Raw genomic sequence first — 22,394 nt, 5'->3', positions numbered from 1 at the left:
CCCATAGTACGCTTCGCCACTGAATAGCATAGAAACAGAAAATTACCTGTGACTGCTATAATGAATTTAACTTATTATGGGAATGCCGATATAACACAAAAGGTAAACCTTTTTTCACAAACAATCACACTCAACCACAAATATTCACAGATACTTGTTGTGAGCTTCTTTCCTGACGTAGCAGGTGTCTGAACGATAATCAAATTCATTGCTGATCGATGACTATCCAATGTTTTTTTTTTTTTTTTAACCTTGCACAAGTAGGCCATATTCAAGCACACTGAAAGGTTTCCCTGCTACTGATATTGTCATTTCGCATACCAGCATGGCTAATGCAAAATTTCGGAAATGTCGATTTCTTCAGTATTGTCAAATGAAACTTAGAGTCCTGTTACATCGGAATTTCCACAATAAGACCGTTACAGCACTCAAGATGTAACTTTCATTTTTATACAATTTATTTTGGATTCTCTTACATTTGAAAAGTATTCCGTTAACCTTATCAATTACCTGAAGAGTAACGTATAGCGAGTAAAGAACATTCATTTTTTATTGCCAATATCTGCCAATGAACGGACAGTTCAGCAATTTTTAAATAACATGAATTATTTTTGCAGGACCTAAGAGGAATTGGGGTTTGATGCATCGATATGCCCTGCATTATATTTTTCTCGAAAATGGAACAAAAATAGCCGTTGGTGTTCTATGTCAGCCATGCATTTTTTCCTTGTAAGTATGTGCTTGATATTTTAAAAAAGAACGTTAGGTTTGAATTGTAAAGAAAAATCTAGTCTTATCCACTATTTGTACTAAATAGCATCACATACTCTTTAACATATAGGGCTATGATATTTGATTGGTGCGATTGAAATATCCAGCTGACGTGTGTTTCTTTCAAAGGATAAAAAAGAGAGCTAACATTACGATACTACTTGGTTTATGAAAGTAGTCTTCAGTTGCAGCCATACACTTCTGTGATCGCTCAACCATCCATTGGACTTCATAGTGGAATAGTCTTAAAATCTTTTAGTTTAACGTCCCACGTTTATGCCCTTGAAGCTAAGACGATGATTACAGGGCCGTGCCGTGGAAAATCAGCGCCCGGGACGAGAGTATACGACGGCGCCCCCATACATATATTCCAAGTAATTATTCCTATCTTTTTTTCCTTTTTTCTCCCGAATTTTTCGCCCCCCTTACTTCGGCGCCCGGGGCCGTAGCCCTGCTCGTCCTCCCCCACGGCACGGCCTGGATGATTAGAGCAAGTGAATGATAATGGTAGAATGAGAAAGTGGGAGGAAACGGGAGTACCCCGAGAAAGCCCACGGGTACGATGTTGCCCACCACAAAATTACTTGTCCAAGGATCAAACCAGGGACCCTACGCACCTGAGATAAGCGCTCTACCACTGAGCCACCGTTGACTCCTCCTCCGACTGAAATAGTCTAAAGTCTGAGATGCGAAGAAGTTCTCAAATACACGTTGCAATTCGCGATCGTTATGGAAGTTCTTTCCTGCCAAGAGGTGATTAGTCGGTGGGAAAGACGTCAGAAGAATATGATGAGTGATGAAGGGCTTTATACTGTAACTCATGGAAAAGTTTGCGCTGTCCTTCGGGTGTCCATTATGGAATAACAGGAGGACATGATTGATGTCTGTTGATAATTTCAGGATGAGATTATGGATAATGCATTCATCGCTGCAACGATCTGCAATGATATTCTCGCCTCAACAGAGAATGATATGACAAGTTATCCCATACACACCAGCAACAACAGTTTCTACGGTTGAAAGGATTGGACTTTGATTATGATCCAACCAGTCCTGGCCATTTAGCTGATCTAGCAGATTCATTTTTCAACAGAGGTGACAGTCCGATGCCGGAAACCTTCCCGCTTATTCCGTTCACTCAGAGGATTGCATATTTCCTACATGGCCTCTATCAACTCATGCGGCACCCATGATCTTACTGATTAGGCAGAACCGCTGAACGACAGCCACAGCAATATGGTGTCTGTATGCCTAACTCGTCTGTAATTGCATGAACACTTTTGTGGGGGTCCACTTACACGGTGTTCCTGAGAAACTTGTCATAATATACTGTTGAGCGCTGGCAGTCTGTCTAATTTTTGTTTCACGTTCACCGACATGACACTTTGCAAACCAATGGCATGTGGTGCGTTCATACACCAGTCGTAGCCCAAATGTACTGTTTTTAGTGGGCAAAATGTCCCAAGTTGACTCGTAAAGGAATATCCATGTCAATTCTCCATGGTACACTTACATATAATCCTATCAATGATGTACTTCCTCCAGACTGACTGCACACTCAGTCTGTTCTGTCAATATACAGGGTGTTTCAAAACAACACCGACAACGTTTTGGAGGTGGTTCCTGACTCCAAAATAAGATAAAAAGTATAGACCAACTTAGGTGCACAAATGCTTCCTTTCGGAGTTTTAGGCTGCCGAAAACATGAAAAAATTAAATTTAAGGTCCTTAGCTCCAAAACTATGGTATCTACCGTAGTCGGGTCAAGACTTCACTTAGGAACTATGTGCGCTATCCAAAAATACATGTTTCAGAATCCTAAGGTATTCACGCAATAATTTTTTATAGAGGTAGTTGCTGAGTGCTTCAAATTATATGCCCGTAGCCAAGCTCCCTGTATAAAAATTGTTGCGTGAGTACCTTAGGATTCTGACCCATGTATTTTTTGATAGTGCATATATTAGTTCCTAAGTGAAGTTTTGACCCGACTACGGTAGGTCCCATAGTTTTGGAGTTATGGATTTTTAAAGTTCATTTTTTCATGTTTTCGGCAGCCTATAACTCCGAAATGACGAATTTCTGTACCCAGGTTGGTTTATACTCTTTGTCTTATCTTGGTGTCAGGAATCACCTCTTTAAACGTTGTCGGTGTTGTTTTGAAACACACTGTGGTTTGTGGCGTCGTACGTATGACCTTGGTGTGTCCATTAGTCATACGTTACAGATGGCGGTTTCCCACTGAACATAAAAATTGTACATTTTATTCGTACCAACCTAATATTATGCTAGTGTCGCTTGTGTAACAATTGCATGAAGTGCTTAAACCCTGGCTGATTTAGTACAAAGAGTCAAACCTGAAGTAGAGATCTAAAATAATTTTTTTTAGGAAAGTTTTGAATTTTCAGAAAAAGAACGAATGAAAACTGAACTTTGGTTCCTTATTGTGTGTAAGTTATTTTTCACATCTTAATTCTAGCCTTGAACTTGGATTCGTCCAAACGAAAGATGGAAGAAATTTCTCTATAGAATGGTGTGATCTGAAACTTTACCAACATGGTGAAGGGGGACAACCACCAATGGATTACGGTTTCCAGTTTATGGCTGGTACGTAACATCTCACCTTCTGATGACTTCATATATAGGGTGGACCATTTATCTTGAAATGGTCTTGTAATTTTGCAATACCAACATGATAACGGTGTTGCCAACCATCATAAAGTTATATATTTTTAAAAAATGGTACTACGTTAGATTATTAAATATTTCAAATTTGCAAGTTAAATGCAAATTTACAATACTACACTTATTATTCAGTGTTGCAAACTAAGGACGGTGTTGCAAAATTTGTATTCAGTGTTGCAAAATATGTATTACAAACATATTTTCGGTACGGTACAGTATTACAAACAGTAATAATGCAAGTGAGATGGGTGAAGCAACAATGCGTATTCTTTGTACACTCATGTCCAAAATGATTGTCGCATATCTATAACTATTTTCTTGTAAGAATATAATTTGATAACGATTTTGCAGGATACTTTTAATACTGATACTATGTGTATAATCGGGAAATGTATATTTATGGTAAATTTCATGGGAAAAGAATTAAAAATACGAAAATTAGAATGAGTAAAACAAAATGTTGCTAAATGGACAAGAAAGTTTTATTTTCGTTTTATTGTTCTTATTTACTGCTCTTTTGACATGAAATTTGCCACATACATATCTTTGCCGATTATGCACATAGTAACATTATAAGAAATACCGGGCGAATTCGTTATCGAATTATATTCCTACAATAACATATTTATAGACATGCGACTATAATTTTGGACATGAGTGTACATCCTTATCGAATATGATCATGAGTGATGTGTTTCGAATAAATGTGAACAACGTAATGAAAATTTAAGTTCTTTCAAGATGCTTTATTACGAAAAGATATTTAGATAAGTATCACATTCATTCACGAAGACAGTTTTCCATATATGTAAAGATCATAATGCGGTTTCCAGTAATTTGATATCTCAAAGCGTTCCAGGGACATGATAGATATTAATGAAGTTTACAACACTGCTTAAAGCTATGCAATTCCGAGAATTTATGATTACAACTACCAAAAGATGTTATTGTAAAGGTTCAGAAGCACAGAAAAGCAACAATCATTTTTAAAAATCCTACATACACACCATTTTAAGCAGTATTGGAATCTCTACCCATATCGTCCCTTTGTTTGCAAAGTGTCATACCTAAAAAAAAAAAAAAAAAAAAAAAAAAAAAAAAAAATTGAATTAAGACCAGCCCCGAATTCCCCTTTAGGAGCTCTATAATTCTCTTTAATAGCCGTATCTAAATTCCCAAATACAACTATAGAATAAGCAGTTTGATATTCGTCGTACCTCAGTTGTAGAAAATGAAATTTCTCTCGAACTGCCGTAACTCAAGATACGACACTTTGCAAACGAAGGGACGATATTTTTATATCTCCAAAACGGTTTGAGATATCATATTGCTGTAAATAGCACTCTGATCTTTACGTCTTTTGAAAAGGATCCACGTGGTATTGTATGCTTTTGTTTAACATATATTTGAATTATAATTGACATACTGAGATTTTAGAAAACAATACAACTTTATGTTGAAAAATGAAATGGAGTCTTCCAGTTTAACGTCCCACGATTATGTCCTTTAGGCCAGGGCCGTGCCGTGGAAAATCAGCGCCCGGAGCGAGAGTATATGACGGCGCCCCCATACATATATTCCAAGTAATTTTTGGGGCCGCAGTGGTTCAGTTGTAATGGAACATTACAATTTAATGTAATGATATTTTTGATGGGAGGGTCCCAGAAATTTTTGCACCGACTGTACTTCCTATTTAGCAAAAATTTCTTTCGATCCATATAAGTTATTAAATTGTTCGTTATTTTATTCCAAGTTAACATGGAGGACGGTAAAAATTGTTTAGGAATCATATTTTGGGGGATTCATATCTTTATTTATATATTAATTAATTATAAATCTTATATATGCATATTTTAAATGGACGATTACAAATCTCACGGTGTCAGTGCTATTCGGAAATATAGTCCCACCATTGGATGGAAGTTTAGAATAATTAACCAATCTAAATTTTGGCACAATATTTTGGACTCTCTTCACCCCTCTTTTGGTACCAATGTTCATCTAAAGATCCGGTTCAATCCAGATTTTACCATTTTTTATTCGTTTTAAATACTCCACCGCCAAAAAAAGCTTTACTTTGATTGGTGCAGTTACCCACGCTACATATTAAGGCACGATCATCTTCACTCTACATCGTCGATCGAAAAAGAAAGCTGTGTGTTTGATCGGCTAGCGGATATGAAGGAATTTTAACAGTAAAACCGAGTCAGACAGGTAAATTGTATATCCAGGTCAAAACTACTCTACCAGGAAGCACAGGAGCTAAAATTTAGACAATCTTAATAGTTAAAACAGACTAAAATCTCAGTGAAAAGTAGCCGGATACATAGGACGCCATGCCGGATGTAAATATTTAGTGTGGACAGGTTCGACGTTACGTGCATTTAATTTGGTGTGCTAAACTTTTCATTTGCTTCGATTCAGAAATTTCAGAACAGTGATTATCCTTTTCACCCCTCCCAATATCTTATACAGCTAAGACCTGTCCGAGTAGTAATTTATTAATATAGATAGTAAGTGATTTTCTTACTAATCCACATGGCGGTATTCTGAGTTTCGTAATCTTTATAACATGAGAATGATCGCTTAGGTTAACTTTAAGGGCTCCTGTTTTCATCCCGAATTGGGATAGCTTCCAGTAGGGATGGGTTAACTATTTAATTATCTAGGTTCCCTTCCCTTTTAGGGAGGGGAACCTCAAAATTAATAGCTTTGGTATGTTCCCCTTGAACACGTTATGACTAGTATCTGATAAAATATCATGAATTAATCAGGACTAATTGGTTCAGTTTTCACTGTCCATTTCCTTCCCCTACATCAGCTAGAGCCGATTTGAACAAAAAATGGTAAACTCTGATGAGTTCTATGTGTGTTAAATGGATAATAAGATTAATGGTAGTGATGATTGGTGTGTATTGGCATGATGTGTCTTGTAGTTTAGGTAGTATGTGTATATTTGTAATGTAGTAAACATTTTCTAGTAGTAGTAATTGTGGTAGTTAAGTGATGAAAGAGTGCGTGAGATAATTAAATATGGACAGTGTAGTATTTACTATGCGATATTTTTTTTATTCCGTCATTAAATGAACTTATAAACAATATTTGATAGTGAACGTAATATAGTACAATAATCCTGAGTACAAGGTCACATTTCGTGGTTTACAGTTCGAATAAATAGTTACTAGCGCCCTTGTGTCGAAATTCCGTACTATCAGTCGTGCATATTTTACCATCAAACCCAGTTAGTGATTTAGGTTTTACAAAATTGACCTTTATTTTCGATTTAAAACCGAGTAAACACGATTTCCGGCCCATATGAACAGATAGTTGGATAATGTGATTTGACACTTTAATATTCTGAAAACTACAACATTCTGTGTAATCCAGTAATGAAAATATTTAAGTAAATAAACTATGCATAGATTCTTAACCGAAGTCAGCCAATGTGATGCTATTTCCGTTCTGAAATTGAGATATTGAATTCCAATTCTTTTCAGGTAGTTGCAGAATAATTTTCATTGTTGCTGTCAGAATGCTATCACATTCAGCAATATTATCGCACATATTTTATTTTTTGTGAATATTTCTATATAGAGATTTGTTTTAAAACAGCTGCGAAGTAAGATATAGGATGGTTTGTGTGGCAAAGAAGTCTTGGGTTCGAGTGATGTTTCTTGCGTGTTGGTCGGGACGCGATTTGTAGATTTTTTTTAAAAGTATTATGATGAAATGTGTATGTAGGCTGGGCATAGATAGAGGAGACAGGGTGTTTTTAAAATATAACGTCGTAGTAAATGGAAAAAGATGATGATATGAATATATGAATATTTATTTGAATATGAATATGAATATTGTAGTAAAAGTGAATAGATGATAGGACACCCGTATAGTGTATACATGGGCCCGGTATATTTTAGCCATATGATGATATATACAGGGTGGGCCATTTTAATTAATCCACGGAAATATCTGAAAAATGATAAAACATAGAAGAAATTTTTGAAGTACACGTTATATAGTGCTAAGGGGGAAAACCAATTCCGCCAAAAGTATCCCTCCCCGCCTCCCCTAAATGGGGGTAACGGGGGGTAACTTTCAAATGTCAAATGGGAAAATGGGTCGAGTAATACCTTGTTCGAAAGATCTTGGAAAACTAAGTAACGCTGTACCAAAAGATGTTTCATATTATGCACCAGTTTCAAAATGGCCGCCATAATATGGTTCGGAAACTCCAGTACCCGTAGTATGAAAACCATGGAAAGTAAATGAATGGAACAAAATTGAAATACGTAAATATCGTAGGGCATATAATTTTAATAGGAATCGATGTAATCCCTGTGATCCCAGTGGCCTCCCTGAAGGGGTCTTGTGGGCTAACTTCAAAATTTCAATGTCCGACCGGACAACGGTTCGGGCGTACGCTTGACCTACCCAATGCTGTTTGGAAGGCAGACTTCATGCATAGAGAATTGGTGCACTAAGTTAATGCGGATGGCCACAGTTACATTTTGATTAACTATTAGCATTCATGTCATATTGTGAGCTTGAGGGACGAAACGGTGTGTACGTATATCCCCGAAATGCTTTCTGAATAACCAGCACGCATTGCATAAAAGTTTCTCTTTTTTTAGTCACTACAGCGTCATACTTACAAACAAATGTTTCAACCACACCATACCTATTTGTAAGGTTAGCCTTAATTTACGAATTAAAGTAGAGTTCTCGTTTGAACTTTCACTTTACTTTCCACCCCACTCACATACAGAGTGCAGGGAGAGATTATTTTGCAGAACTTAGATTTCTCTCTATACATTATGGCAATTTTACTCTAATATTTTTATCTCTGTTGTATTATTCTCGAGCCTTGGAACGCCTCCGTGGTTTTCCTATTTAATTTTCGTTATTTTCATTTATATCTAACCGTATTCATACTATGGGCACTAGACGTTTTCTTAGACACAGTCACCATGTATTTGCGATCATTTTGAAAACGGTGTCTCATGTCGAAAATTTTCTTACAGAAGCTGTTTGATATTAATTTGTCTATGTAACGTGATGTTACTCGCTTCAAGCTGCTATTTGAAATTTTCAAGTTGGCCCCGGATGCCTTTCAGTTGGCCCTTGGAGTCACCCCGACAACACCTCTCGATGTGCCTTACGTCAGTTAGCTACTCAAGTTTTTCTTTTGTTGATTTATCTCCAATCGCTTTCATCCTACGGGTACTAAACCTTTTCTCTGACACGGATACTATGTTTCGGCGGCCTTTTGAGAACACTACCATTTCACATCAATCGTTTTCTCCTGCAATATGTTAGATTTTGCAAGATTTATCGAACGAGGTACCACTCGACTCATGTTACTATTTGAAATTTTGAAGGTAGCCCCCAAGACCCCTTTAGGGAGGCCACTGGGATCACAGGGACCACACCGTTCGATATGCCCTATGATATTTACGTATTTCAATTTTGTTCCATTCATTTACCTTCCATGGTTTTCACACTACGGGTACTGGAGTTTCCGAACCATATTATGGCGGCCATTTTGAAACCGGTGCACAATATGGAACATCTTTTGGTACAGTGTTACTTAGTTTTCCAAGACCTTTCGAACGAGGTATTACTCGACCCATGTTCCCATTTGACATTTCAAAGTTACCCCCCGTTACTCCCATTTAGGGGAGGCGGGGAGGGGTACTTTTGGCGGAATTGGTTTTCCCCCTTAGCAATATATAACGTGTACTTGAAATATTTCTTCTATGTTTTATCATTTTTCAGATATTCCCGTGGATTAATTAAAATGGCCCACCCTGTATATATATATATGAAACGTAAATGTGTGGTGAGAATCGTTTCGAGTTCTGAGCTCCACGCCGAGACATCACTCGACAAGGTAGGCGAGTTATATATCAGCATGTATTATTACTTCGCAGTTGAGTATGCCATAACAGTAGCATTTATTTATTTCAATCTCGTCTGACAGCAGGGTAGGGATAGCATCATGTAATGGCTAACTAAATGTAATTGTTCATCGATCACGATACCAAATAGTTGGCGTTTTGGGCTGTTGTGAATTATGTTTACAGTCGGTTATGAAAGAGAAGATCCTATGACTCTGAGATTTTTTTTCCATATTACGCTACCATACAGTGTTTGTAGACTGAATAGGACAGACAGGTTTATAGAATCAAAACAATTAGTTATTGAAATTTATTTTACCGTACCCGGGCATCGACCCCATCCCCCCTTGAATATTTTCGTTTTCTTTTCTCAGTTTCCAAACTAGATAGTGATGGAAATTAATCGATGCCTCAGAATTTAGCGCATTCTGCGAAGGGGAGCTATCGGTGAAGTTTGGCAATAGAAATCACCGATCCAAAATCCAGTTTATTTATTTTTTTTTATTTTGGCAAATTCTCATTAGGGATATCTTATCTATTACTCTAATTTCATTACTATTCTGGATTCTTTTACTTTCCGAGGGGTCGGATGATTTTTTTCTTTTGAAATTCTAAATTAGCGCCGTCTCTAACCTTCCAGAGGATTCCGGGATCTGCAAGGGTGTTGACCGGATACGGTGAGTGGTGGGATTTCCCTAAAGCCTTCGTCTTTCCGAAAATCCCATCGGGGACACAGACTTGTCTCATCTTTGCAGACGTCTTTTTTCGGCTATTTATTTGGTAAGCCGAACCCTTTTTGGCATAAAAGAGAATATTTGGTTATAGTATGTTGTATACGCAAATTCGACCACTTATCTTTCGTAGTTGTAGTGTTCTGTCTCCTCTCTCTTTACCTATACTTCTTCTACTTCTTCTCTAGAGTTTTTTTTTTTTAATTTTCAACCTCCCCCCCGATTTTGAAAGTATAATATATCAATGAATTAATGTATAATTTTTTTTTTAACCGAAATGACCAGCTGAGACATCTCAAGACACGATTCATTTGATGAAATAGTTAGGGACTGGGTTTACATTCTATTTGACCCATCGACGGGGTGAGTAACGATTCGGTACACCGTAATTTTCCACATTCATTCCTTCACCATTGTCCGTCTGGGATTTCTTTTTTTTTTTTTATCCAGTGGTCACTTTCCATTTAGTTTATTTCCGTGAATGTTGTTGTAATATTGGGCCCAAAGTTAAGATAAAAATTGTTTTGTTCATGTATTTAAGAATGTTCTGTGTTACGTGCCTGCCTCACAAGTTTTTTTTCTCTTTGATCTACTCTCCAATTGAATATGTGAAAATTTAAAATTAACAGACGCGCGGTATAAATGAAAATAATATTTTATGATGATATGTCGGAAGTTTTGTTCTTTGGTGTAATGTTGCAATCTTCTTGGACAAATTAGTGTTGGGGTTATTAATTTAAATGTGTGCGCATTTATTATATATATATATATATATATATATATATATATATATATATATATATAAAGAAATGAATACGTCGAAATGTACATGTACTTAGTATGTGAATATGATGTTAAAATAAAAGTATGATATTAAATGTATAATATGGATATATGTAAGAGCACCGCATCTGCCCCATACGTTTATTGGTTGCCATGGGTTTTAAGTAATGTTTTCCGACGAATGGAATGATGTAGTCTAATTTTCTTTTTAAGGAATACCGCCGCGAACTCAAATATTTTTTTTTGTTCTGCATAAATGTAATTAGTAATCAGTAATGTAAACAGTTTCAATGGCATGCATTTCAAAATAACGGCAGGTCTAAAACGTAATCCAATCCCTCGACAAATATTATCCTTTAGTGATCAACCAGAAAGTTTTTTTTTTTTTTTTTTTGGAAAGTGTACCTAGAATCCCCCCTGTTTTCCAATGTGTATCCTATGACTTAACCAGTGTTTTACCACGATATAAATTATAATCCTCCCAACTAGTGAAGATCTTCTCAAATATAAATACTATGAATAAAAGTTATAAGTAATTCACAAATAAAGTGTTATGATGCGTACAAGTGATGAATGACTAACTAGTGACCTGGAGTTACTAAATAATGAATCCAAAAATGGACTGAACTGAGAGGAGAATTCTCCTCTGACCAAATATCGTCGTTGAAATCCCTAGATGGGTAGAACTTTCAATATGCAAATACAGCTACAAACTGGTAGTTCGTATATACTGGACAAATGGTTGTTATAAAGCAAAATATATGTGTATAAACATAAACTGAATTTAAATCGAGCGAAATGTGTTGGACACTACCTTTAGTGCATTAATAGTGATCTCGAATGCTCGAGTTTGATATACGCTACAGGACGTACAAAGAATACTTTTTTTTAATGTCTCGACGTGAGGTAGAGACTCATAAGTTCTAATACACCTAAAAGTTTTTTTCTTTTCTTTCCTCTTTGTCCATTTTTTTTAAAGTGATATAAGTGTCTTCTTCGCGTATGTCGCAAATCATAATTTGCTTTAGCATGCCTAAGATATAATATATGTAATTATTTTTTTTATTTGTCAAGATGATTGAATATATAAAAATTTACTAAAATATAATTCTATGCATTCTATTAATATATAACCAATAACTTGTGCTTTTAAGATTTTCTTTGTAATTATTTTTTTCTTTTCACTACGAATGTAATAAACTATTTGTACCCTTGTAGCTAGTTGGTTTCCTTTAAACATACATACGCTGTCCTGAGTGAGTGAGCGAGTGAATGCATGATAGATTTAAATTAAGTAATTTTAGTAATATCATTTGTCATTCTTAACATCTATAATATATGTGTCATGTTTTAATATATGTGTTAAGGTAAATAACCTAGGTCATGAAAGACCGCTACTAACAAATTTAAAGTCGGCTCTAGGAGTGAGACGAAAATAACGGGATGAGCCTAAATACGACATCTTTCTTCCAGGAAGTTGAAACTCTTATTGAGACGATACATAAATTTTATATTGAGTTTATAAGTTTATTTTTTTTCCTTTTTCTTTTCTTGGCTAATTCATATGTGTGGTCGATCTCAGATCATGGAGTTCAGATATTGGATAGTTATCAATTATGGTTTGAGATTAAATTACAAAGAATTAAATTTCACTTTTCTCATTTCCAGGTCTAGGTCTGGGCAACCCCACGAACGTGGTGCCTGGAGCTAGGTCTGGGTGGTATGAGGAAACGTGTCTATTCCACATCACTTCAAAATTGATTCTCCACTAATAGTATTTGTAACGATTTACCGGATAATAACCATTCGAATTCATTATTATATCTCCTAAATCATCCAGTAACCCATTCTCCTTTAAAATCCTCAATCTTTCCTTTTCCCTCTCCTTTTCTTTTTCTTTTCTTATCTCTTTCTACTTCTCTCCCCTCCTTTCTCTTCTCACTCTTTCTTTTCTTATTTCTAACAAAACTGAAAAACTAATTAGGTCGTGACTGGGAGTAGTCGCTATCAGCACGGTCAATAAATTCGATTCGATAAGTTTCTTCGGAAGTCCGATTTGGGATAATTACCTCTAAAATGAACATATACAGAAACTAAGAATAATAATATAATTTATTCAAAATTTACCTTACTAGAAAATATTTATAGTTTCGATTAGTAGTAGATATTTCATTATCACTCTTTTGCTAAATTCAGGCGACTCCTCCTTCAACCACGATGTTAGTTGTCACACGCCCTAAAATAAATTTACGTTTTCAGAAGTGGCGAACCGTGACAACAAGTCTAGAAAACGACCTAATTGTTATTTTTCGTTTTTCACAGTGGTAGAGCGTTCACCTGTGGTGTTTGGGGTCCCGGGTTCGAGTGAACTTTGTGGTGGACAAACACCGTGTGCGTGGGTTTTCTCAGGGTTCTCCCTTTCCTCCCACTCTTCATTCCACCATTTCATTCATTACTCATCATCACCGTCTCCTTTAGCCTAACCGGCATAACCGTGGGACGTAAAACCCAAAGATTTCCTTTCATTTTTCCAAGTAATTGTTCCTTTCTTTTGCCCCTTTTTCTCCCGATTTTTTCGCCCCTCCTTACTTCGGCGCCCGGGGCCGTCGCCCCCCCAACGGCACGGCCCTGCTTTAGGCTAAGGGAGACGAATGATTAAGGTAAGTGAAGAATGATGGAAGAATCGGTGGAATTACGTAGAATGTGGGAGAAATGGGAGTACCTAGAGAAAACCCACAGACTCAATGTTGCCCATCACAAACTTACTTGGCCTGGGATCGAACCAGGGATTCCACACACCAAAGGTAAGTACTCTACCACTGAGCGACTACCATACCACCAACTTTAATTTGACTTGAGAATACCATTAATTTGATGGTATTTGCAAAGTACGTCAAACAATGTTCTCCTGTTCATACTTGCATCGTGTAAAGTTTCAGTGCTTTTTATATAACTACACTGAGAAAAATCCGTTCTCCGAACAGCGGTATATTGTACAAATATAGAGAATCCTCTTGCTTACTACAGAAATCAGTACGAAGCATACGTTATCCGTGTGCTACATAGGCACTGCCCTTATGTGTTACATCATTCCGTTGCAGCATGTCTGATATCTAAGAGTCTTCCTTATATTACTTACATATATGTATGTTACCTCCGTTCGCTATATGATATATACCTCCAATTGTATGTGAGATCCTGTCTGCCTATACGGTATTGTTTCATACGGAAAGAACGTACAGATGGAACACATATGCAGAAAGTACTATAAAACATGCATTTTCAGTTACACGTTTGCTGTACGTTAAGTCCAAAAACTACAGGATTTACAAATGTAACACGATTTTACGTACGCCACATATATATTATTTTTCTCAGTGTATTAGTTTAAAAGCTACACGAGTCTTTCAAGTTAATGGTCCGCCATATATGTATATTTGTCTGTCTGTGTGTGTGTGTGTGTGTGTGTGTAGAGGAAGGTGGGGGAATGGTGAAATGCACCGCCCTGTTCATCTTAATTGTTTTATTACCGTACTGTTGTTGAGCTCCGAAATTTGAATATTTTTTATAAGGTAGCATCCTTATTTGGCAGCATTGAATAAAAAGTGGAGTATTTTAGTGTTTCATTTTACATATAGGCCTAAATTTCAAATATGTAATATTTTGCCGTAGTAGGGGAAAGTGGGGGAATACCACGCAACGAGGGAATACCACGCACCCTATTTTCTCAGTTCTAATGCTTCGAAACTGATTCAGATTAGTGCTAATATCTAACTTAGACTATGAAAGACATATTGCATGAGCGAGGCGCCATTTGCTGCTAGGTGTGGTTTATGGCATGGCGAAATGTTGTTTTGTTGTAATTTCTCCTAATTTACTTCGTTTGCAGATTTAGAGATATGTATTGAAATACTTAGTTGATTTTTATAATGTGTATACAATATTTTAGCGTAGTGTGTTAGTATTAAGTTCATGCTAAATCTGTTTATATGAAACGACGTGAAACTTCTGAAGGTTCAATTTTTCTTTCTCGGCTTGGAATGGGGTAATTGCACGCATGTCGTCCATTGTGCGTGGTATTGCCCCTTCACGAAGCAGTTATCAAAAAAGTTTATGCTGCGTTTCTTTTCCTTTTTTTATGTATATTGCAGATGCCATGACACTATATTAGGCATACAGAGAAGTGCAAATGGACATTAAAACAACTACCAAACGCCATAGGAGCAATAAATGGCGGAAGAAAAATTAGAGAGGTAGTAAATGATTTTGGGATACATGAGGCTACATTAAGAACAAAAGTGAAAGCTGGGACTGTCTGTTCTAAGAAAATGGGAAGAAAAGCTGTATTGAGCTCTACACAAAAAGCGGAACTTTCTGGTCACGCTTTACATTTAGCCAAGTTGTTTTACGGAATGTCTTTAATTCAACTACGCAGAAAAGCTTATGAATACGCAGAAGCTAATAATATCAAACACAATTTGAATAAAAAAGGTCGACTTGCTGGGAATGATTGGTTGGAATTGCTTTTAAAGAAAAATTCCACGATAAGGTTAAGGAAATCTGAAGCAATTAGTATTAACAGGGTCGACGAATTCAATGAAGAAGAGGTGAAAGAGTATTTTAAGAACCTGACAGAGTTATCGAAAATATCATTTCTGCGAAGATTAGATCTTTAACGTTGACGAAACAGGTATATTCATAGTATAGACAAACTAGCAGTTGACCTAAACGTACAGTCAACAAACGACCTAAGTTTATGGAAAGATATTCTGATGCTTCACGTTAAGGAATTAGTGCGTGCCAATACCCGATGTAATGCGTGTCATTACCCGATGTGGTGGGGAATACCACGCGTTTCTCGTTTTCCACAAACTTTATTTTTACAGAATCTATGAAAATCAAGGAGCACTACCGACGACCGAATATGAAACTAGAATGATTAAGTTACAACATACATTTTCCTCATGTTAATTTGTTTGATTTGTAGCGAGATATTGGAAAATGTACCTTAAGTGCGTGGTATTCCCCCACTTTCCCCTACCATTTGAAAAATTAAACTTCATATTGAGATGGCAACACTGTTAATATGCTTATTTGTTAAGTTTGTCAAACATTTCCTCTTTCTGATACTTGAAAATTTTAGCTATTTCTGTCAGTTAATTCAGAAGTGAAAGTGAGGGGTCACTTTAACCCTTTAACGCACCATTTTTCCGATCAGACTGATTTTTTTTTTTTTTTTGAATGGAGTGATTTCGATATAGGAAACATGCGAATTAAAAAAAAACATTAATGCAAATAATATGGGGTCTATGGGATATTTTATGGTTTTTGGATATAGGGTCTATGCAAAGTTTCGCGTTGATATATGCAAAGTCCACTAAAACCAGATAGGACCAACAAAACGCGACGAATGTCAGCGTGCTTGCACTTTTGCAGTCATTACACTTCTGTATAACACAGGAAACGTCAAGAGTTCAAAGCTGTCTACCTAAACGAGGAAAAAAAAAAGAAAAAAAGGCTCAAAAATGAGAATATGGGATAATTCCGCGTGCTACAAGTAAGACAAAGAGTCCAACGCTAGCTTACTATGACATCTAGCGGGAAATTCTGATCTTCATTACTGAAAGAGCATCTTAACTGATACACAAAGTTGCTTTTCTTTGTCCGAACTAGAGACTACATGGTGGAATACAATTTCAAAGTAAACTTTGCATATATGCAAAGCTGCGCGCTAAAGGATTAAATGATTCACCTTATATACGAGGGGGGACCAAAAATACCGAACTTTTTTTTTTTTTTTTTTTTACAAAATACTATCAGTCTTCTTCAAAGTCATCTCCATTAGATGCGATGCAATTTTCCAGTCTTCTTTCTCACTGTTTGAAGCATCTCTGGAACTCTTTAACTTTGATATCGTCCAGTGCCCTCTGCTAAGCTCTTTTTACACTCTCCACATCATCAAAACGCCTCCCTTTTAGATTTTTTTAATTCTCGGGAATAGAAAAAAAAAGTCTTACGGAGTTAGGCCTGTCAAATACGGAAGGCAGGGAACGATAGTCTACTCGTGAGAACCCAAATATCCTGATCCTGTGTGAGCAGGCGAGGAACAAACTTAGCGATAACTCATCTCTTGCAAATCCTCATTGAAAATCCATTGGCAAGAGCTCCAACTCACTTTTGTTTGTTCTGAAATTTCGTCGATCATGAAACAACGATTCTTGTTGATTTTTTTTTTCTGGCGGATTCTTCAATGTTTTCGTCGTTTTAAGATGATGAAGAGCGGCCAGAACAAGCATGATCTTCAACATTGATCTTATCATGTTTAAATCGCTCAAACTACTCGAAAATTTGCGTGCGCTCATAGCATCCTTCTTGAAAGCCTGTTAAAGCATTTGGTAAACTTCCGTTGCAAGGAAGAAGCAAAAGTGTTGTTCCTTTAAGTCTCCCACAACGATTTCACAGACGGTAAACAAGAACAGTTGAGAAAAACCACACTATAATCAAACATCAACCTCCTACACAGACGCCGCTTGGGCAACTGATTTGAAGAGGTCTCTACTAGACCTACCTAGCGGAAATACTCTCTAATACGCCTAGAAACGGCCGAGCGCTTTCAGTCCGGTTTTATGGGTCCCCGCTATATATAGACCTAGGCCCGTATTTAGGTAAGTGCTATTCTGTGCTCGAGCACAGGGCGGCAGAATTTAGGGGGCGGCAAAATTTGAGATTTTTTTTAAAGATTCACAATAAAGTAATATTTAAAACTAGCAATCCGTAGTGTCCCTTGCAAGCGCAAGAAAATATGTTATTGTGTTTAATTTACTCTACTAATAAGCTAGCTTAACTGATTAATTTTAAAAAGTGATTCTCTACCACTCCCACCCAACGGATGAGGATGAACTTGAACATCATGAAAACTGATACCGTTAAACTCATCGACCTCGAAAACTATGAATTCAACACTATCTGTCGTTTGCGATTACTTTTAAAATTTCGCCTCCTTCCTGTTGGACCTTAAACTTGAATTGGATTAAAAGTGTCATTATTCATTGTAGCTATCCCAGAAACTATGAATTCAATTCTAATATTGGTCGTTTTCGATTATTTTTAAAATACTCGATGTTATTCTTTACCTGGTATGTTTGCAAAATCACGGCTTGTTTCCTTGTTTGAGACATAAGTTTGTGCTGGAGGAGGCGGCAAATTATTTAGAGCACAGGGACATAAAATACGGACCTGGCTATATATAATTTCTAATAGGCATCAATATGGTTGAATCTAAGGAAGGCGATTTTTGTTGGACTCAACCATATTGACGCACATTAAGGAGTTTTTTCTTTAGTTTTATAAATATTTAAGCGAATATAAATATATCTGTTTATGTGTAACTTTATTTTATTTATATTATCTTTACAGGAGGTAAGGCATATACAGTACAGGCACAAGTGAAGGAATCTATTGCTCATTCCGTCGGTTGGAGGTGGGAAGCAAAGATGATCGAAAGGTTCATGGAGTTCACGGTAGATGGGGTGAAAGGCTATGGAATTTCGGAATGGCACTATCATAATAAAAATGGAAGACCTGACAAATTTTCTTCATCTGATCCTGAGTGGTTTAGTAGTGTGGTGGAAGAATATAGTCGCAGTAGTTAGAACTGATTGTGAATATTAGTGTTTTTGTGACAGTAGACATTTGTTGAAAATAATTGCTGTGTCACTTAAAACTGTTACCATGCATGATATAATGTATAAAATTTATTATCGAACAACATTAAAAAATAACATTCAGTGAAAAATGGCTTGTACAGTCTTTGGAAACTCCTCGTGTAATGCAGGGGTAAAAGTGGATCTGAAAAGGTGGGTGAGACAGTAGGTAGCGGCATGACGTCACGCCGTCCCCCTGCCAATCTTTGCCCATTGTAATTTTTTAGGAGGTGGGGGAACGCCGTACATGTATTTTGGAGGTGGGAGAATGGCGTTCTCCCGCGTTCCACCTCACTTTTATCCCTGTGTAATGTTTATTTAAATAAAGAAAATACTGAACCTTATCCAGTGGCACCATCAGGATTTTTTTTTTTTTGAAAGGGCTTAGGCCCAAGCTAACAAGTTTGAAATCTAAAGCAGTAGATAAATGTAATTTATTGAAAAACGAAATTCGTGCCATTTACCCATATCTGCTACAGCACCGTTTGTAAATTTTCCGAGACGATTTCCCTCTTTTTAAGTTAAATTTTCCCTAGTTTCGTAGTCTATAAATGGCGGTCTTTCTGCCCCATATCAGTAATTTGCTTGACTGTTTCTTGATAGGAATAGAGGATTGAATTTCAGCAAGAGAATAGCTTTATCCTTTAAGTAAAATCTATGATTTATCCCCGCCCTCGATACTGTCATCGTTCAGTCCAGTCCAAAAGTGCTGGTTTCCTTGAATACTTCGATATGACATATGCTAGAAATAGAAACTCCCTGATTGATAGCTAATGGTGAAGTTATCCTAAACCGTGTTCGGTTTAGGAAGGTAATAAATTTCTTCTTGTTTCAGTAGTGAGGAACGAAATACGATATTTTGTACGTGAATCCAATGTACTAGGGTTCAATTCCTGACATAGGCTCTTTAAGATACTACTGATAACAGTTTGTTCTTTCAGAACATCTCTGTGGATATTTTTTCACGCCTTACCCAAGCCAATTGTTTTAAGTTGATCAAAGGAAGCGAATGAGGGTAGATTTACATCGAAGTTCCACCACCCGAGTGTGACGTAATGTCACGTGATATTATTATGGGGTCAAGGTAGAACAAAACGATCCCTGTGTGGATTCATTCGTTGACGTTTGTTCAACTATATCGTAAGTAAATCACTTTTTATGCATTATGGATTGCGTACAAGGGTAGATGAGTACTATGTGGCAGTACCAATCTTAGATTTTATTTTCAAGTTAAATCTGATTCTCATTTTTAGTTCATGAAATAAGAAAATACGAAAATAAGTTCATTTGTAAACAATTGTATCTGAAGAATTAGATTACGATGTAACTGTTATACAATCATGTCTGTGAATTTGTCTTATGTGCTTATGACAGCTTTACTTACATAATTGAACTCATTACGAAAAGCTAGCACTGACATACTCCTTTCTACCTAAATTCCGAAATTTGTTCCCGGCGGGAGCTCATGTGTTTCGGATTCCACGTTAATCAGTAGGTGCACGTCTCATATAGTCTCGCTGCTGAACGAGACGTTAAACTCAAAATCAACTCAACTCCGAAATTTGTTCTGGAACTTCTGGAACCCGGACTCAGAAAACTTTATTACTGCACGTGGCTTTACGTCACGTCCACGAGCTATTAGATTATTATCAACCCCAGCAAAGATCCTGATATAAAAGATTAGGTAATTTCAAGAAAAGGGGAGTTCCGACAGATCCGGGAGTTTAGGTAGTTCATGGAGTTGGATCAGTATCTCTATCTATCGTCACCATGGACATAACGACTCCTATCAAGTTTAACACCGCCGAAACAATGGCATAACCACTATATGACTAGTAAAGGGCTACTAGTCATCAGTACTCTGTCTCCGAGGTAATAATTCGCCAGCAACTAGAACCACATCAGGGTCAGAGCTGAGCAGCAATCAATAGCATGGAAATGGAAGCTTCATCCTTATCAGAACTTACCGGGTATGTGTCAGAAAAATCTGTTTGTGCTAGGCTTACCAAGTGCATAAGGTAATTCATTGACAGACACATAAATTCACATTAAAAATTAACTCTATTAAAGCTTTTTTTTAAAAAGTTTGATATATGAGATTTAATTATTGTACCTCTCGCTATACAACCCCAAATTAGAACCTAGAATTAGAACAATCTCATATAACAACAATTATTGTTATCTTATTGTAATGATAAACGTGTTATTAAAAAAGATAAACTTTCGTCGGGCCGGGTTTGAACCCAAGCCAAAAGCGATTTTCTTTATTAGCTCGTACACTGGCATGCTCGGCCACGAGGACTGACAGCAGTTGATGTTTGATTTATGATATATGTATGCTACGTGACGATAACTTCAACCAATCAGAACCGTGTATTTAGCTCCTATGGCTAAAGTCGAGCGTGATTAAAATATATGCATCTCCTATATAAGGGAGAGCAGTGCGATCTTACATCACCGATCGGATCTATATAAGGACCCTTCGCTATTTAAGGCTAAACCTTTTACCTGACCTACCTATCCTATTAAAATCTTATAAGTGCTTCTCCTATGTAAGGGAGACACGGAATAGTATTAGGTCAGGATTTTCATTTTAAAAGAATGAGTCGAAATCCTTCAGATAATTAAGGATAATACAGGACGCTTTTAATGAGAGCTAACCCTTGTGTGTTCCACAGGCCCTACTTTAGAGAAACTTAGTATTTGAATATCAAAGCTTAGAGAATCTTTAGGGAAATTAGAGACGAGATTACCCAATCGTTATCTTTCATAAAAATTTGTATAAAAGAATAGGGGCATTGGATGATTCGATTTTTCTAGATAAAATCAGTCCAAGAGGTAAAACCGTTGTTATTATTTTTATATACAGGGTGTTTTAAAACACCACCGACAATGTTTTGGAGGTGATTCCTGACGAAAAGTATAGACCATCCTGGGCGCAAAACTGCCTCCTTTCGGAGTTATAGGCTGCCGAAAACACGAAAAAAATGAATAAAGGTCCATAGTTCCAAAACTAAATGACCTACCGTAGTCGGCGCAAAACTTCACTTAGGAACCAATATGTGCGCTATCCAAAAATACATGTTTCGGAATCCTAAAGTACTCACGCAACCATTTTTGTAGAAGCTGTTTGGCTACGGCCATATAATTTGAAGTACTCATCAACTACCTCTATAAAAATTGTTTCGGAAAATAACGCAGGATTCTGAAACATGGACATTTGGATAGAGCACATACTCCGACTACGATAGGTCCCATAGTATTTAAGCTATGGAACTCTAAACTTCATTTTTTCTCATGTTTTCGGCAGCCTATGACTCCGAAAGGAAGCATTGGTGCAGCCAACTTAGTCTATACTTTTCGTGTTATCTTCGTACCAGGAATCACCTCCCAAACGTTGTCGGTGTTGTTTTGCAACACCTTGAATATAGAAATGAACCTGACGCTGTACAAAAACCTGAAGATATAGGTATTTGTATGTTGTGTTAAGACTATAAGTAATTTCCCTTAGGCGATTATTTTTACTTAGATGATAAATCATTAACGAGCTTGAATATATAATTTTATATATTATATTTTTTTTAAGTGTTAATTGAATCCTTTCTCATAGCGTGAAGGATTAGCCTGAACGCATAGACTGAGATTTTCCTCATTACGATAAGTAAAGTAAAATCATGTTAATTATAGATATGAAACATTTATATCAACTTAATTTACATTTTGCGACTAACACAGCCTGCTGGTTTCTTCCTTCAGATCTACCTTAAGGTTATAGAAATAACGACGCCAGTTTTAATTTCTCTCTCTCTCCACCCTTCTGGCTTCGC

The 22,394-nt window shown here is 36.7% G+C and overlaps 1 protein-coding gene across 1 annotated transcript in view; it reads left to right on the top strand.

Annotated features, from left to right (window-relative positions):
- The window catches only part of LOC145675847 (uncharacterized), a 53,078-nt gene extending 34,167 nt beyond the window's left edge, over positions 1 to 18,911 (top strand). Inside the window, exons 7-9 of the mRNA XM_081746585.1 lie at positions 618 to 729; positions 3,248 to 3,375; positions 18,281 to 18,911. Of these exons, the coding sequence (XP_081602711.1) occupies positions 618 to 729; positions 3,248 to 3,375; positions 18,281 to 18,516 (476 nt within the window). The 3' untranslated portion in view covers positions 18,517 to 18,911. The remainder of the gene's footprint in view (positions 1 to 617; positions 730 to 3,247; positions 3,376 to 18,280) is intronic.
- Positions 18,912 to 22,394: the final 3,483 nt, after the last annotated feature.

This window comes from Thermobia domestica, chromosome 18, assembly GCF_964235325.1.
Source record: "Thermobia domestica chromosome 18, izTheDome1.hap1.1, whole genome shotgun sequence".
NCBI classification, from domain to species: Eukaryota; Metazoa; Arthropoda; class Insecta; order Zygentoma; family Lepismatidae; genus Thermobia; species Thermobia domestica.
Note: the sequence above shows the minus strand (reverse complement) of the source record. Positions and strands in the feature narration are given on the sequence as shown.